Source organism: Aulostomus chinensis, chromosome 8, assembly GCF_037954235.1.
Source record: "Aulostomus chinensis isolate RoL2024-O1b breed Wild chromosome 8, RoL_Achi_v1.0, whole genome shotgun sequence".
Lineage (NCBI taxonomy): Eukaryota > Metazoa > Chordata > Actinopteri > Syngnathiformes > Aulostomidae > Aulostomus > Aulostomus chinensis.
In genome coordinates, this window is record NC_141327.1 from 21,222,577 (window position 1) to 21,240,624 (window position 18,048).

At 39.7% G+C, this 18,048-nt stretch overlaps 2 protein-coding genes across 3 annotated transcripts; one reads left to right on the forward strand and one right to left on the reverse strand.

Moving 5' to 3' along the window:
* Positions 1-281: 281 nt before the first annotated feature.
* On the forward strand, positions 282-14,305 carry mtap (methylthioadenosine phosphorylase). Of its 2 annotated transcripts, none has more exons than XM_086211642.1 (8): positions 282-457; positions 1,853-1,939; positions 2,025-2,083; positions 2,301-2,468; positions 6,666-6,768; positions 9,173-9,412; positions 12,119-12,241; positions 13,137-14,305. In XM_086211642.1, the coding sequence occupies exons 1-8, from the start codon at positions 434-436 to the stop codon at positions 13,173-13,175; spliced, it is 843 nt and encodes a 280-aa protein (XP_086067768.1). In that variant the 5' UTR covers positions 282-433; the 3' UTR covers positions 13,176-14,305. The 2 variants fall into 2 exon arrangements, with proteins under 2 accessions (XP_086067768.1, XP_086067769.1); XM_086211643.1 differs by lacking the exons at positions 12,119-12,241; positions 13,137-14,305 and adding exons at positions 9,897-9,919; positions 10,056-11,199.
* Positions 14,306-15,781: 1,476 nt separating this feature from the next.
* On the reverse strand, positions 15,782-17,781 carry cdkn2a/b (cyclin-dependent kinase inhibitor 2A/B (p15, inhibits CDK4)). The gene is made up of 2 exons (XM_086210227.1): positions 17,422-17,781; positions 15,782-16,069 (listed from the first exon to the last, which is right to left on the reverse strand). Exons 1-2 carry the CDS (start codon positions 17,542-17,544, stop codon positions 15,818-15,820), a joined length of 375 nt encoding a protein of 124 aa, XP_086066353.1. The 5' UTR covers positions 17,545-17,781; the 3' UTR covers positions 15,782-15,817.
* Between the last annotated feature and the right edge of the window lie 267 nt (positions 17,782-18,048).

The following is an 18,048-nucleotide window of genomic DNA, read 5'->3' on the forward strand; positions in this document are numbered from 1 at the left end:
TGGTAGCTTTCAGTATGTACATTAAAGGCTGGCAAAGTACAGCTAATTAAGTAGGGCCTGACTAGTTCTGGAGAATAAAAGTTGTTTTTTTTGGGTTTTTTTTACAGATAATATGATTACATTAATTATACTGATAAACGTAATTCTCAACATAACGTTGGAAGTGCAGGGAAAATGACGTTGCTACAAAACTACTGTAAAACTAAAAGTGAATACATGGACTTATTGGCCGTCGGAATATTTTAAGTTTGTCGTGCGTTTATTTTGAACGTCAACTCAAAACCGGAAGCAACGAGACTATTTGTGTGGTGACGGAATCTAACCACTTTGCCTGGTGCTTTCAAATCGTTTCCCTCGCATTCTGGCCCAGTTTTTTTTCCCCCCTTTCATAAATATACAAATATATTTCTATATATTTTGGAGGACACTCGTAATGGCCTCCGCAGCGCCAATAAAGGTAAGTAATGTTAGGTACCGTTCCTTCTTGAGTAGCCAATATGTTTCTGAGCATGCTAACAGCAACCTTTTTGCATTGGGCACGTTTTAATTCATTGAGTTACATTCAGTTATCTACTGTAAGCAAAGCCATTTCTTCTTGTGGTGGAGCTGTGCGACAAAAATGTCAGTGTTAGAACAGTCCCCGGGAGTTAGCATCATTTGAGCAAACCTACCAAGCTTTCCTATGCGCTAGAGGCTAACAGGCTAGTACGCTAAAGTATGCTAGGTTACCGTTCAAACCAAAGATGAACCCTCCCGGGTGACAGTACTGTAACCCGTGGCACGTGGTGTTCTCATTGACAGCTGAGCTGGGGTGCGTTCGAGTCCTTTGAGCTTGGGAAGGTTTACTGAAATGGAAGTTTTTCAGTAATGGTCATGATGAGAGCTGTTCTTTTATTATTATGATCGGAGCTATTTGAAATGTTCGGCATCATCCCTCAAACATAAATGCATAGCAAGAAATAAGTGAAAATGACCCGTCCAACTCATCCTAAGGCCAGTGCAACAATTGCCACATCGCTTAGAATGTCACTTTTATCCAAAGTGCTGTATAATATGGTTTTCATTCATTCTAGCGCACAGCTAGAGTGCAAGGTGCAAGCACCCACCCCAGGGACTGTAGGTGTCCTCTAAACCTTCACTGGATAACTTTTAGAGCAACAGTCCAAAGCTTTATATAATATGAAATAAAATAAATACTCTCAGTGACCGTAAGGAACATGGGAATGTTTTGCAATTGTGTTTTAAAAATGGCTCAAACTATTTAATTGATCAGTGTAAGGGATGGAGATTAATTTTCTATCAAGTTTGATATTGTTTGATTGAGCAATGTGTAAGCGTCATCTTGATAGTTTAGCTCATCTGTGGCAGAGCTGTTTTATAAATTGTTACTTAAAATTAGCTGTAGCATTATCTTTCACAATGTGTCATCAGTGCTTCACAATAAATAAGTCAGAAAAATATAATTATTTTGACAGTTACGATAATATTACTCAGGACTTTTTGGGGGAATGGTAATTTCCACGTTTCATTTTTAACAGTAAAGTGTTTTTTTTTTAAAAAAACCTGATGCATTGAAAATTTACTATAAGAAGCATGCCTGAATGAATTTGTAGTAATCCTGAAGACAACCACAAGATGGCTTTCTCCGAGAGAAGTAAGGCTTCAAGAGTTGTGTCAGATTAGAATGTGTAATCATACTGTACAGTACACAATCATACGATTTTCTCTGTTGCTTATTTTTACAGGTGCTATTTTGCCATTTAAACTCCTGATTACATCAATCAGCTGTTCTGTGCAGCTGTTATTCTCTTTGTGTCTTTTGATGATCTTTCTCTCTAAACTTGATGTTTAGATCGGAATAATTGGCGGCTCGGGCCTTGATGACCCAGATATCTTGGAGGGAAGAACAGAACGTTATGTTGATACACCATATGGAAAGGTTAGTGGGATGTTTCTTCATTTCTAGATGGCATTACCTGCGCTCACAATTATAATTTTACTGGTTTCTTCTGCCCTTTAAACAGCCATCAGACGCCCTGATACTGGGGAAGATAAAAAATGTTGAATGTGTGCTCCTTGCAAGGTACGATCTGTATTTCTCTTTGCCTTAATATGTGAGTTGTGAAATGTGTTTTGTATTAGCACCATCTAGTGGAAGAACCGTTTAGTGTGGCTTGACAACTCTGAAGACATTTCACGTTATCTAATTGTGGGATGTTGGTTAAACCCTGAATTTCAGAGGTTGACTTAAAAAAAAAATTTTTTATCCAGTGTATTTCTGTTTTGTTGCTTTTCCGTAGGCATGGAAGACAGCACACCATAATGCCATCTAATGTGAACTATCAGGCCAACATCTGGGCTCTGAGAGAAGAGGGCTGCACACATCTGCTGGTCACCACTGCATGTGGATCACTGCGGGAGGAGATTCAGCCGGGAGACATTGTCATCATAGATCAGTTTATTGACAGGTAAGTGGCCACATGAGCAGGTTTAGCTTCATACATGTATGTTTTGTACCGTTGAATAGAATAAGTGGGCGGAGGTAATAAATGCTCTCGAGTGATTATCATGATCACCTGGAAGAAGGAGATATATTTCCAGAGGGGTCTGTGTGTGTGTGTGTGTGTGTGTGTGTGTGTGTGTGTGTGTGTGTGTGTGTTGTCCCTCCATGCAAGGAGTTGCCAACTTGTTGACAAATCAGAAGCACAAAACTAAAGTAGACATCGTCCTGACACCATCATTGTAACCAGGCATCACTGTGGAAAGTCTGGACTATGGGCCCAGTCAAAGGTTTGTTACACTTTTATACATGCGATCTAGTTAGATTTGTTTCATGTTGTAAGCACACCAAAGATGCCATGTCTTTATCTTAATTGTTCCATGTGGGCAGGCGGGCGAGCGATCGAGCTTGCATAATTCAAGAGCCCTGGAACTGACTCACCTAACCGCTAATACTTCACCCGTCCACCATGAATTTATAAGGACAGTGTTAGGAAGGTGCGGATCCAAATAAGAAAGTGTACTGCTATTAGAAAGAATTTTGTCAATAAAATGGCTCTATTAACTTCTAATGTTTTATGAATGTAACTCTAGAAGGCAGTTAATATTGTGAACAGGCCTGAATGTTGTGTTGGTTGTTATTGTGTCATCATTGTACAGGATCCAAGAATCTTCCCACACATCTCACTGACAGGACTCGCGTTACTTTGTGACTAAAGTGAGCTCATAGCTAACGAAAGGAGGCGGAAGAACTTCGGTCACCTTGTTTGACACATTCATAAAAGCAGTTATTCCTCTACTATCCTGTTCAGTGGGAAAACTATTGACAGCTGCTGGGTAGGTCTTTGGCCTCTCAAGTGTCACTGTTTGCTAAGGGCTTTAGAGAGAATTAGAAATGTTGACAGTGTGACATTCTACCTAAGGCGATACTTAACACCAGGATGATGACAAATGGCTTGAACACAAACTTAACTGCTGAGATATTTTTGTAACCATTTGTCGCTGTTTCCTCCATGTCTCATGTTTCATATACGTAGTGTATAACGTTCTCTGCCTCGTGAGAATTTCAGCCTTCAGTTCTCAGTAATTTCACCGAGCTAACACCGTCTGTTAGCTCTCCCTTGCTGTCACACTGTGCTGCAAAAGGAGTAAAAAGGAAAGGGAAATTAAACTGCATAAAGAAAAATTTGAAAGTGACAAAATATCACATTCGCTTTGAGGCTAGGACGGCTTGAAGACTCGAGAGCTGGTGGAATCCAAATTCCATTCAGAAAACGTGCATTTTAAAAGTTGTGTGCTTGTCCTCTTGTGTAAAGACTTGACAAAGCATAAATACAAACGTCATAGTAAGCGACAGCATGATCTAGTCACTTCGGCAAGTAAATCACAGTTGAAAATTTCAAGTTGTAGACACCATTCAGTCTGAATTCCTGTCAGTTTTATCATGAGATGTTGTGTTAGCACTCTTAACTGTTGTAACTCTGGCCCACGGCTGTTTCCGGCAAAGAGGCATAAAGGTTGATGAATTCTTGATAGATAAAGATGTGAGGAGGAGTTGTCAGGGTTCAGTCAAAGGCAGTGCAGAAAACAGAGATTTTAAGTGACATTTAAGGCGATCGAAGCTAGAGCAGGTCTTATATCCTCTGTGGTGCTGACTGACTCCATCTTTAGAGTGTGTCACAGGGAACCGTTGAGTGACCTGAGAGGGTTTATAAGGCCTCTCTGACTGCATTGTAGGGCTTTGCATTTCCCAATGTAGGTCATTTCCTTTCCAGCTGACTGGACAAATTCCATTAAATAACTAAATGTGTGTGAAGAGAGTTGCTGTATAAATAGAAGAGCTTATTAGTGTCCAGAATACAGCCGGTTGATAAAGATAAGCAGTAAACATCCGTCCCACACTCGTTTCAGTGTTCCCTCACATACGACTGCATCACGTGGCCTGTGGCTTTGCTCGCCTGCGTTACTGAAGCCGGTGAATAGCCAAGTTACCAGTATCAAGCACAAACGAGATCTGTTTATCAGAAATGAGGAAGTAGCTTGTTGGGACTTGTTCAGACTTGTGCCACAGCATGTGACAGCGTGTTTCTGAAGGCTTCATTTCACTGATGCCACATCTGTTATGTCATCACCTCTGCTTACTAATTTTCCAACCGAACTCTCTATATAGGTCAGAACTGGCTTTATTTATTCATTTTTTTTTTTAAATGATTTTTAAGTTGTTGTTTTTTTTCCAAACATTTTACCTACCAAAAACTGCTGGGCTAATTTTTCAGAGGGGTGTGGTAGTAAATGCAGGTGATCTTAGATTTCAGACTATCATGATAGGTCATGGGATTTTTTTCTTTTTTTTTTTTTTTGTGTGTGTTTTGCACTAGCAATAGAAATGGCAATATGAAAACAAGTCATAAAAACAAAACTTGAGAGAGCCTTGAGCACTGTGCAGGTATTTGAATTACATGTCAAAATTTGCAGATAAAACGTTGAGTAGTTTTAAAATTACTAGTCATTTTTAAATGTAAAAATAGTGTTTGACTAGAATAAAGAAAGTAACAATGTATCATATGTGATATTCCAGTACACTACATTCAAGTACAACACTGCCATGGAAGAATCCATTCAGTGTTTTGGCAACTCTGTTTAAATAATTGAGTGTATGTTCTTATTTGTTGGATTTTTAAAATTAATTCAGTTTTGTTTTTTGTTTTTTTAGTTTTTTTTTTTTACAAGTGTTAGGGAGATAGCAATCTCATTGCTAGCAAAAATAATAACCTAATCTGTGTTTTAATTCAAATTAAAAAGGAAATGTATGTCTGTCATAAAAAGTCAGAATCAAAAGTAAGAATAGGGACAACAATAAAACCTAACACACACATTTAATCCCGCTTGGGTACACCGATAATAGCAAAATTGTGGGATAGACATTTGTGCAAATTAGTTCTGTGTGTATAATCTGTCATCTGAGATTTGCTGTCATTGTGTACATGCAGATAAGAGTCAGGCAGTAGCTGAGCTCGGATCTACAGGAATTATGTTTGAGCATGTTATCATACATATTTGTCACAAAATAAGCTTTGCATTTCAGGAATAATTGAGATACTGTATTTTTTATTCATTGATAAGACAGTGATTCTAACTCTAAAGGACATATTAACCCATTTCTGTAGTATAAACCCAAATTGTTCTCAGCTGGTTGTTTGTCCCACACACTGTTGGTGTTGACTTCAGCAGGGAGGAGCTGCAGCTGTCTAAACTTTTTAGTTTGTCCAATGCCACAGTTATGAGAAAGACTGAGGGTTGGGCATCAACTTCAGAAATTACTGTGAAAGGAAGCTTGCCTAAGATTATTGATTTGACCAGGCAGTCCCTGATTTAGTGGAGGAAAGCCAAAGTTATCAAGCCCTTCATTTTGATAAATGAATATATCTGAACTTTGTAGATGGTAGGAAAAAAACAAGCTTTATTTGTGTCCTTGGTTCACCTCCCCAGGACTGTGTATGTGCTTCATACCCGTCTCCATGAAGAGCTGGGGGGAGGCAGCTGGTGGTACGCCTAGGGGGAACCCTCTGACTCAGTGGGTCTGGAAACTGGACGGCAGTTGGTTAGCTTGGTGCTAGAGACCAGGGAGCTTTTGTTCTCTCGTCATTTGTAATGATAGCTGTAATCCAACTATACAGAACTGCAATAGAGAGGACTAATGCATGCAGTTGGTCACTGGAACTGCCTGCTTCAGAGGAATTCTGGAAATGAATTATTTAGTTGACATGTCATTTTTAGGGCCTGAGCCTGAAGGTAATTGAGGCTCAGGCCCTATTATGTTTTTTTTAAATTTTATTTCTCGACTGTGGTCTTGATAGCAGGGGTAGCTTGGCTCAGAAGTTGAGTCTGTGTCTACTTGGTGTCGTTGAGCAAAAATCTCCGTATGTGCTGTATGGCGCCTTGCATGGCAGCTTTCTCGCGCGTGTGTGTGTGTGTGTGTGTGTGTGTGAGAAAAAGAATGGAATGTGGCAACATTGGAATGTATTGCTTGGGTTCTAGTTTTCATTTCCTTTTGTTTCCCTGTTGCCTATCTGGAACCCATGTTCCTTTTATTTTTAAATGATATAATTCATCAAATGTTAAGGAACAGCATGGATTCGACCTAATGTGTTTTTTGTTGTTGTCAGGACTACCAAGAGAGCTCAGACACTGTATGATGGGCAGCCAACTAGTCCTTCAGGTGTGTGTCACATCCCCATGGCTGAGCCTTTCTGCAACAGAACTAGAGAGGTGAGTGCCCAAATACCTGCCCTTCCCATCTCACGCCTCATATTTGAAATCTCTTGCCTGTTTGATCAGTCACTGAACGAGAACAACGTTAGTGACACGGCCCGACCAAAGCAGCTGAGAAGTGTGAAGATAGTGAAGGGCTGAAAAAAGCAGCATGTGAGTTGCAACGTTCACACAGCCTGTGGACACTAAAACACAGTCAAATGGCCGATCACATGCTTGCCCGATGGCGGAACCACATCTCGTTGACTTTTGTGGGATTGCACTTAAATAGTAAACAGTCTTTCTTATGTTAGTTGAGTTTTTTGCATTTAGATGCATGAACATACGTGTGTCTTGTGTGTCTTGTGTGTCGTGTGTGTGTGTGTGTGTGTGTGTGTGTGTGTGTGTGTTCATGAAAATTAGTTTGGGACCAAAAATTTAAAACATAAAATGGTGCAGCCACAGTTTTTGAATGTTACAAGTTGTCATTTCTGTTCTGCAGATTCATATAATTTTTTAAGAACCTTAAATCGAATGCATGAATATGCATCAGTATTATATAAATATAATGTCATTGACAGGCGAGGTGAATTACTGTCATTCAAATAAAGAAATTTAACAGATGTTTTTATCGGGGTTTGCTATTTTTAGTGTTTTTTTGTACCAGGTTTGTACAGCAAAACGGCATCCATATACAATTATTAATAAATATAATTGGTGAGGCAACAGTGAAATATTTTCAGAGCAATTAAAAAAAATCAGCTTATTTTCTTTTGTGTATTATTACTGCTAAATATTTGGAAATTGCTTTTAGAGCAGATACAGTTTATACGTTCATCGGTATGTAGTTGATTTATTTAAGAAAAATGCTTATTAAGTCAACATTAAATGTTAAATGGAAATATAATTGTATGTATTCAAATAAATATTTGCTTGTCTGAAATGTACCAAAACTGCATTTTCATAAGTATACACCATTCAGTCAAGCCAGAATCAATTACTAATCAGTTATTGATGTCCCCTTGTTTTGATAAAAGGTTAAATATTTCTCTCAATTTTCACTCAAATGCTTTTTTTAATTCAGTTATTCTGAATTCTGTTTTAACAATTTAACCTTTTTTTTCAGCAGAAAATTTCTCAAGTGAATGGGAAAAAAAACTAATTTTCACTAAGAAAGTAGGAGCATTAAAATGAAATAAAAAGGTCAGTCTCTCGAGCAGCAACCTTACCGATATGCATTAATATCTCACTTGAAGATGTGATATGTAAACCCGGAGTGAAGTTTCAAAAGAATGAGAAGGACACACATCTTCCTCTGCTGCCGTTTGCTGATTTGGTTAGTTAACTATTAGTACACGACTTTGCCTCAAGATCTGAGTCAAATGAAGCCAAACTGTTTGGCTACACACACACAGCTTTTGTTTAGGCTTCTTCATATTCATTTTCTTCAAACAAGGCTTTCTACTTGTTGCCAAGGTGGTGTTTATTTTTACTGGCATAGCTTTTATTTTACTTAATATAAACATCGTCATCCACTTGAGTCAAGTCAAGTCAATTTACAACTATCTCATGACACGTAGCAAGTAGAGCAGGTAGAGCACCACACTCCATGAGCAAGCACCTCCTGCAACAGTGGCAGCGAAAACTGTCCTTTTAACAGAAAAGAGAGCAGGAGGGCGGGGCAGAGACAAAGACAGATAATGGAAAAGACAGATATACAGAAGGAAATAGAGGGACAGAGATCAAGAGAGAGAGAGTAAAAGGGGGAGGGAAGACAGATAGACAAGGACATGAACAGGCTAGAAGGAGAGACACGGGCAGAAAGAAAGACGGGGGGCATGGACACGTTTTTCTGCGTCTTCTTGAGACAGGATGTGTCTGATCTTAGTGATGTTACTTTTAATGTGGGAGTTGAAGGATCCTGATCAAAGACAACTCCCAGGTTCCTTACGGTAGTGCTGGGGGCCAGGGTGATGCCATCCAGGGTACCTGTCTCATTAGACAAGATGTTCTTAGGGTGTTTTTAGCCTAGCACAGTAACTTCAGTTTCATCAGAGTTTAATTTAAGATAATCGTAGGTCATCCATGTTTTTATTTCCTTTAGCTGGACCTCCAGTTTAGTCAGCTGGTTTGTTTGGATGCATTGATAAATGCAATATGTGTGTGTGTATATATGTGTGTGTATATATGTGTATATGTATGTGTATATATATATATATATATGTATGTGTGTATATATGTATGTATATATATATATGTATGTGTGTGTATGCACACACACACACACACACACACACATTTATAAAATCTGTCAGTTGTAAAAATATAGGCATATTTGTGATGGGATATCCATTACCTGCCCACCCTTACTATATATTATACGTACAGCAGGAATGGTTAATTGGCCTGCTTGCTGGTGCAGGTTTTGGTGGAGGTGGCACGCAGCCTGGGGATCAAGTGCCATGTTAGAGGGACGATGTTGACAATCGAGGGGCCTCGTTTTTCGTCGCGGGCGGAGAGTCTGATGTTCCGTCAGTGGGGCGCGGACGTCATCAATATGACCACTGTGCCCGAGGTGGTTCTCGCCAAGGAGGCCGGCTTGTGCTATGCCAGCATTGCCATGGCAACAGACTACGACTGTTGGAAGGAACACGAGGAGGCGGTGAGTGGCAGGCTGGCGGTCTTAACTGTCGTTTTCTTACTTTGATGTCTCTTCTGTCTTACCACAGGGCGACAGCACATCCCGCCTCAAGTCTCTTTGTGCAGCACATTTGTGTTTAATTCCCAGCCTCACCCAGGTTAAGATTTCTGGCGTTCAGTTTATCATAGCTGGAGTACAAGCTATAATAAGGTGCCAGGGAGAGGTTGAGCTAACCTGACACTTCCTACTTAGATTTTACTGTGATTTATTGAACAGATCAAAACACTGCAGAAATAACTACATCGTGATGCCGATTTTGTCACATCTTTCCTCAAGGCAACAAACTTGTTTTCTGAATGGAGTTCAATGTAGCATCAGTGACAGTAATTTTCATATTGTGTGAATATATTTGGCTTTAAAAACTGTACCCAGTCTAAATGCAAGCGATGTGCAAAAAAAAAAAAAAAACTACAATTTTTTACAAATGAAACCTATCTTTCTACAGGTGATCTAGAGTTTAAAGGATTGGTAAGTGGTGACCTGTGGTAACTGTTACTACTTTTAGGTTGTTTTTTTGGTCACACAACATTTCAGATGCTCTACTGAAGCCTGGTTCCAGCTCATTCACTACCGTTTCCCCTTTTTGGTAAAACAACCCGGCCAGTGAGAGCTTTGAATGAAGACGGGATCAGGAGCCAGGATGTCGTCTTCCTTCCAGATGTAAAAATTAGCAACAAGAACAACTGCCAAAAAAATAACTTGGCCTCAGAAAATATTGTTTTTCCCATAATATGGTACTGTGTTACATCATCACATTCATCTTCCACATAAAAATGCTGATCATGGCAACTACAAGGTCACATCTACTACAAAAAACTACCAGACTTTCCACTCTAACTGAAGCAGAAGTTGGACGTCAAGAAACTAGATTAAGAATTAAAAGAAAAAGTAATCCAAACTTTTTGGTTCTGTTTGATTTTGTTTTTTTTAATTCACTGACAGAGAGAGATACGTTGGCACTCCAGGCATTATCAAGATCTTTATTTTTCTCTTTCTCTTTCTGACTGAAAACATTTTGAGGAGCTCAGCGTTTCACAGAAGGACTTTTGTTTACTGTAAAACACACAGCAACCTTTGGGTTCAAAATGTCCTCTTTACTTTTCTTGTCCTCTTTACTTGTTCTAGTTATCACTGTAGCTCTGAATCTGTTGACTGGATAATGTGGAAGTATTATTTGGATCTACATCTAACATTTGCAAATAAAAATTGAATATTTTAATGACTTGACAAAATGATTTGTACTTTTCCAGAAGTATTAAGGAAAATGACAGGGAAAAAAAACTTATTTTCAGTATCTAGTCTTTCCTTTTAGGACATTCATGCCCAAAGTGACATATTTTTTCAGCTTCCTCTTGGAATTTAAATTATAGGTGAGAAATTTGCAAGAGAGAATATTATTATTAGTCGTAGTAGTATTTAACTTTCAACAAATTTCCAATTGTGGCATCGTTTAAAAAAAACACTATGTTGTTATTGTTATTAGCGTGAGCTTCCCCTCCGCGTGCTGTCCATCTGTGCTCCCTGTGCAGACTAACCACAGAGTTTCTGTCTCTTCCGGCTCTTGAGTGCGCCACTATCTGTCACACTCTCTGGATAATGCAGCCGATCTCCTTCTGTGTGGAGCGAGTTTTTGCCTCTTCTGTCACCGATCCAACCCAACTCACAACTCCACTTCCGAGTTCCTGCAGCTGACCTCTTCCCCCTCCTGCGGTAGAACGTTAGCCACATCCTTCCGCCCTCCTTTACTACCTCCTGCCTCTCCCCCGAATTTTCACCCCCCCCCCCTCCCCCCAGTCAGCTCGCCAACCTCCGGTGGAAGCCCTGCCAGAGGAAGTTGAATGAAGACAGCGAAGCTGATGACTCACTCTGAGTCATCAGCTTCGCTCTCTTCATTCTGGAAAACACCATAAAATCATGACCCCAGTGTGGGAGATGAAAACAACAAAGCACTCAAGGGGTTAATGAATGCTAAGGAGGTAGACACCAGCATTTGAGGGACAAACACTCTTTAGATGGAGCGACTGCAAGGGCCTCATATCATCTCATTAATATCCTGAATCCAGACGGAGTCACTGGTGAACAGGGACCTGCCGGCTGCTCAGAAAACAAGCGACTGCTCCTCACGTCTGCACCGATATGAACTGCTGCCTTCACTGATGCCCGTTTCTGTCCTGTTGCCGCACTCAGCGGAGTGAACTCTTTTACACAACGTTTAATTTAACTATTGGGTTAGGTTGCAAATGGACATGCAGAACAGTGACTTCTTTGGTGCTCTTTTCATTGAAATATAAGGGAGATACTTTACTTTCGAGCTTTGGTGGTGTTGTCACACAAAGTGCATGTTGGGAAAACTAAACTACATGTCACAGTGAACAAGGTCCACATGTTTGTTCCTGCCACTGTGTTTAACTCCGTTAAATTTTGTTTCCAGTAGCACTTTCTCTTAATTAATAGGAACCTTCAAATCCGTTTCAGTGCTACTGATATAAGAAGCTGATCATCTTATCAGAACAGCAGCTCTGGTTTGACAGCCAAGTGTCTTTGTTTGCGTTTCGTCCTTTTAAGCTCAGTTTAACATTTGAAGGAAGTGATACTTGCGTTGCTGCAAACGATTCTGATTACACGGTGGACTCTTTTTTTTTTTTTTTTTGTCTTCCCTTGTCTCAGGTCTGTGTCGACAATGTGATGAAGACTATGAAGGAGAACGCCAACAAAGCTAGCAGTATCCTGCTGACGGCAATCCCCCAGATCAGTCAGATGGACTGGGCTCAGACAATAAAGACCTTGAAAGTAAGTCGTCTGCTATGATTCACTTCCACTCAGCCAAGTCTACTCTGTTTACCTTTGTGGTGGATTTCAGATTCCGTTTCGCTGCAGCATCTCTTGAACAAATACTCAGAACCAGCATGACCTCACACGCTTAAAACATAACATCATGAAGGTGATTATCACCGCGAGGTCGAAGTGCATCGAGTCAGCGCTGAGTACACACAGCCTGTATAACACAGTTTGTTTTTGGTCTGTCATTGTGTTGTAAAATTAAAGTGCAGCTGCTTTGCCATCCGTCTGGAGTTGTACGAGTGAACACATGTTTAGGTGCACACCATGTTGGATAAGCACATATAAACCTGAAAAGACGGTGCTGCACTTTTAATACTTTAACAACTTTTTTTCAAAAAAATATTTGTATAAGTTGTATAAGTGTTACTTATACATTTATAGTTTTCAATGAATACTTTTTAAATACACCAGAGGTACCCAGGAATTTCTGCTAAAAAAAAAAAAATTATCAGATACACACAATCCTCTTGAAAATTTAATTTACTATTTAAAAAAAATTGTTTTACATTTGCAAATGTACATTTATTCATGTTGGTTAATCTGTTTTCTGGTGGATGCGTAGCCGGGGATTTTGATCGTGTTTGGGCTAGAATTGAACCAGATCTGGCAACCGCAGCGAGAGAAAATATTTACACACACACACACACACAAAATGACAGTAGTTTGAATCAACTTTTTAACAACAACTTGTTTGAAAAAAATCATTTGCCTTTTTGTCTGTCTGAGACATATTAGAGGAACAACATTTGAGCCTCAGAAATGTTGAAATGCCGAACGGTGTAAACATGTTCTGAAAATGGTCGCTGTTGCTTTGTCTCCACCTCCTCTGTTTCTTGTCTAACAGTCGACGGCACAGTCGTCCGTCATGTTACCAAAACATTAAGCCGTGAAGAAGAACACAAAACGGATCGCAGACACCACCCACACCCACACGGACGCCAGACTCATCCCCATCTGTGCGTTGTTCATCAGTGAATCACGACAAAGTGCCTCAGATAAATAACGCATGTTCTCTGTGTCCCGCTGCAGTTTGAGTGTTTTCTTCTTACATGTATAGGCCACCTCCACCCCCCCCCCCTCCTCCTCCTCCTCCTACTCCTCCTCCTCCTCCTCCTCCTCCTCCTCCTCTTCACTGGTAGTGATTCACAGCTCCCACTTCTCTGGAACATTGATCAGGATCATCTCAGACAATCCTACCACATTTTTAGAAGCCCCTCAGCGGCGCTTAAATCTTAAGATTATACCAGATATTATTTTTATGGATTTATATTTTTGTGGTTTCTTAACACATTTTGACTTAATTTTTGTTTTTTTTTTGCCGGGTGTGTAACAGTTATTGCTGTTAATGGGGGTTACAATAAAAACACTTGACAAATTTAGCACACTTGTTACTGCCTTTGTTACAACTGATATTTTACTTTTATAAGGTTGAAAGAGAAAATATTTGTGTGATTTTTTTTTTCTGGGAAAACAATCTCTCAAATCCTCGCATAAACTTGAGCAAAATGTAGTTCGGATAATAATGCCATCATTAATGCTGGGAATGTTTCTGTCTCTGCTCACTGATGCACACTTTTGTCAATTTTTATTTTCTCCATGACAATATTTCTGTAATAACCTACTGTATTGTGGTTATCATTAAATCAGCTCGTTGAGAATTTTGTGCGTGTTTACACCGTAAGATTTGTCATCACTTAATGAAACTAGCACTTTTGTAAAAGAGCCATGGGTAACATTGTCATTTCCCCTTTTTCTTACATGCCTTTACTGCACCAGAATCTTGTCAAAATGCACACAGTGTCCTTGAATCCGCTCTTTATCACTTTGTCTTAACGGTATTAACTATTATGAGGCATAATTCACTCCAAGAAGACTGTGGTAAAAATTGTGTAAGCTTCGACAAAGACCACATCTATGCTGGGACTGTTTAAGTGTTGAAGTCATTCTCTGATGGTATTTAAAACATTAAATTTGGAAGCAACTCGGAAAGCTCATGGTTTTATTTATCACATACCGAATGAATACGGGGGCTGCAGTGAAATGGAGAGTGGCTGTTTGATAGGATTAAAAAAAAAAAAAAAAAAAAAGTCCTGAAACTATTGATTTATGAAGTTGCCTGCTTATGTTAAGTACATACACAAAATGTTATATTACTGGAAAATATTGCAAAAGCTTCCATTAATAAAACAAAAATTAAAATGAGTCTTAACGGGATTGAAAGATGATGTCACCTGTAAAAGCTGGGGAGACGCGTGACGTTTACTGAAAAAAAAACAAACCCTGCGCTCTTTGCCTTTTAAATACCTGTTGTCCTTGTGTTTATTCTCTATTAATTTACTTTGTCCAAACCAGTCGTACAAACTTTTTGTATCATTTGCGGTACATCATCTATTCTTAATGTCTTGTTTCCTGCCCTCTGCCGTCTTACAGCAAATCAACGATGCATTTTTTTGGTGTATTTTTCTTTACTCTCCGCTGCGACCTTTGTGCGCACCAATAATATATTAAAAAAGAGATTTTACACCCCAAAAAAAAGGTTAGAAAATAAATCATTAAACGCCTGACAAATATAAGTTTAGAGGATTTTATTATCGGTCGAAAGTTGATAAGAGAGAACTGATAGTGTTAGGAGAAAGTGGACCGATCTGCTAAAGGAGAAATAATACGTTTGTTTTGTCCCGAAAATATTAAGACAGCGTTTTTTAATCTCGTGATATATAAAAAAAATTCCCCGTCAGAATTTCAACCGCTCCTTTGATATTAATACAGCCTACATTTTCATACACGTCCGATAAGAATCTGAATGAATAGCATAGATAGGTGAGGTAAAAGAACCTTTGTGGGGGTTTTGTGGGAGTAACATTAAAGTGCATAATTATTCAAACGTGAATATTATTGGAACAGGAAAATGGGATTCAGAGTTTTGTTTTGTTTTTTTGGCGTGCAGCACAGCTTCAAGCTAATGCTAATCAGTGGTGCCTTCGCAGTACTGCGAAATAAGAGACAATTTCACTCATCCCTTTATATGAAAAAAAAGGCGCAATTAAACAAAACGTAAAGATACTGCACTCGAACACACGTGGTTAGAAGAATGTTTCCCGATGATGAAAAGGGACATTAACAGTGTGATAAATAGCTAATAAATAGCCTAATGAACGACTGGGATGCCTAAAAACGCATATAAATAGGTATAATAATAACAGGTCTATGGTGTTCGACATTTTCTCGTGTTGTCTGCTGATTTGAGTCGAGCTAAAACACTGATAACGTCAGCGCTGCCAGTCAAATAAATAAAACTACAGCAAAAAACTCAAAAAAAAACCACGGTGCATCATTCAGGCTTCAGGCCCGTTTGGGCCACATTCTCTCAAACCAGCAGCATTAGGAAGCAAAACTATATATATACACACACACACACACACATATATATATATATATATATATATATATATATATATATATATATGTGTGTGTGTGTGTGTGTGTGTGTGTGTGTGTGTGTGTGTGTGTGTGTGTGTGTGTGTGTTACAGAGACTCCAGAAAAGCCACGACATCGGTGTGGTTGTTTTTTCTGGCTAAATCAACGGGCCGACAGTCTCTCCGGTCCCTGGCTTGCGGGTCAGCCAGGAATTGAACCAGCAGCTGTACAGTGTCCAGAAAGCCGGTTCTGGCTGCGTCATGCAGCGGGGTGGTGCCGGTGCGTCTATCCACCACGTTCGGATCCGCTCCGTTCCTCAGTAGCAGCTGAGCCACCGGCGTGCTCCCCATCATCATCACCTTCATACAGGAACACCACCAGTTATGATGTCATTGGATTCGGAACATTCAAAACAAAACAAAACAAAAGCGGCCCTTTAATTTAGAAGTCGAATCTGCGTGCAGGGTGAATTTTGATATTGTTGCCCTTCAAAAAAGAAGAATCTGATCAAACCTAATTAAATCTTTGTGTTTACTATTTACTTTGGAAATGTTGCAAGTCACAGGTGTATTTATGATCATCTTTAGCCGTAATTAAAGAAGTACTGACGCCTTTATTAACAAAGCTACAATTTATATGAATGATGAAGCAGGATTTCGAGGGCTAGAAGTTACAATAAAACCATCCAGGCGGTGACAAATTAAAGGAAAAAATAACTTCAAATGTCTCCAGTTAGACGTCGGGTCACCGTGAGCAGGCGGAGCAGCTTCAGTGCGCATTAATATAGGTCCTACAAATACATATAAAAAAAGGCATCCATAAATATAATCCAATACAGGATATTCCCTAATTTGATGTTGTGTCGATGGAGCGTGAGCGCGCCTTCTAATATTTCAAATCTGGTGAGTTCAAAAGCCGCAGCTTATGATTCTAATTTTTAAATAATATGAACATTTTTCTAGGAACCTTACATGGACGAAGGTCGGGTCCATTTTTCATCACCTATCTTTTCAGGATTCTCCCTCAGCAGTGAGTTATTCTTCTTAGTCTTTTAAATATTCCAAAATACAATATTATATTTTTTTTAGAGACATTTTGCATCAAGATTTATATATTATTACCCTATCAGAGCATATACTGCACGTGTGTCGGCATTTTTCTTTTTAATATAATTTATCAGGTAAAATTTGAAGGTCAATTAACCATAAAATCAACTTAGTTTTCACTAAGAGTTGATATGTTATTTTTCAGCCGGTTTTCTTTTACATCTTCTTTTAGAGGAGACAGATTAAGAATGTATATTTTCAGCTGATGGATCGAGACTTTATTCTATCGACCTCCATGTAGTCAGACTATCAAAACAAGGCCGTGGGCGAACACCTAGACCAGTTCTGCTACATTTAAAAGACTCTTTTAGTGCCTCCGAACAAACTTGCGGTTTCGTTTTATAAAACAAAATGGGATATTATTTACGACTGAATTGGGAGATGGATTCGTTTTGTTTTTTTTCCTTAATAAAATTAAGTTTGCTCCGCGCCGTATATGAGCCGAAGACCCCTGGGTGGTGCGACCTTGTCAGATGCTTCCTCGTACGAACATTAAAAGTAGCTCAATGAAATCCTGGCGGTCACGGGGATGCTGTTCGTATCGGCAGAGCAGGTTAACGCTGCGGGGAAGTTTGGCTGCCTTCGGCGCTTCTGGTGACACTGACCTGCAGCGCGGTGTGTCCGAAGCTGTTGGCCGAGTTGACCTCAGCTCCTGCCTGCAGAAGATACTCCACGTCCGCTGTGTTTCCACTCGCTGCCGCCGATGTCAAATCATCCTCCAGAGTCATCGTCAAACCTCCGCTTTGACAGTTTGAAGATGCCTTTGTAGCGGCAACACCAGCTTTACAACACGCAGGAGAGCTTCAAATCCCGACAATTTATAGTTTTTATATTTTCGATAGACTTTGTAGTGGATGTCGGTTTGTCCTCGACCGTGACAAGCTCCTCAGTTCGCGACCGTGACCGGTTGTCTCTGTCGGTGACCGGTAGACTGCTGCATTGCCCAGCCAGCTGTCGCGGTGTGTCTGGACTTGCCTGTGTTTTGAATCAGTGAGTAAGTCTGTTGCTGCAGTGGCGCCGTTGTGCGCATGCGCAGCAACAAGCTCACCCTGTCTGCTCCTACGCTGCATCCATGGCTCAGGCCCCGGTCTCAAACGTCGTACGTCAATTGTCATAATGAAGTGTTTTGTTTATTTATTTATTTATTTATTTATTTATTTATTTATTCAATTCAAATTCGGGGGAAAGGCTTTTTGCTTTCGTGAGTACAGCAGTTGATTGAACAACCACCA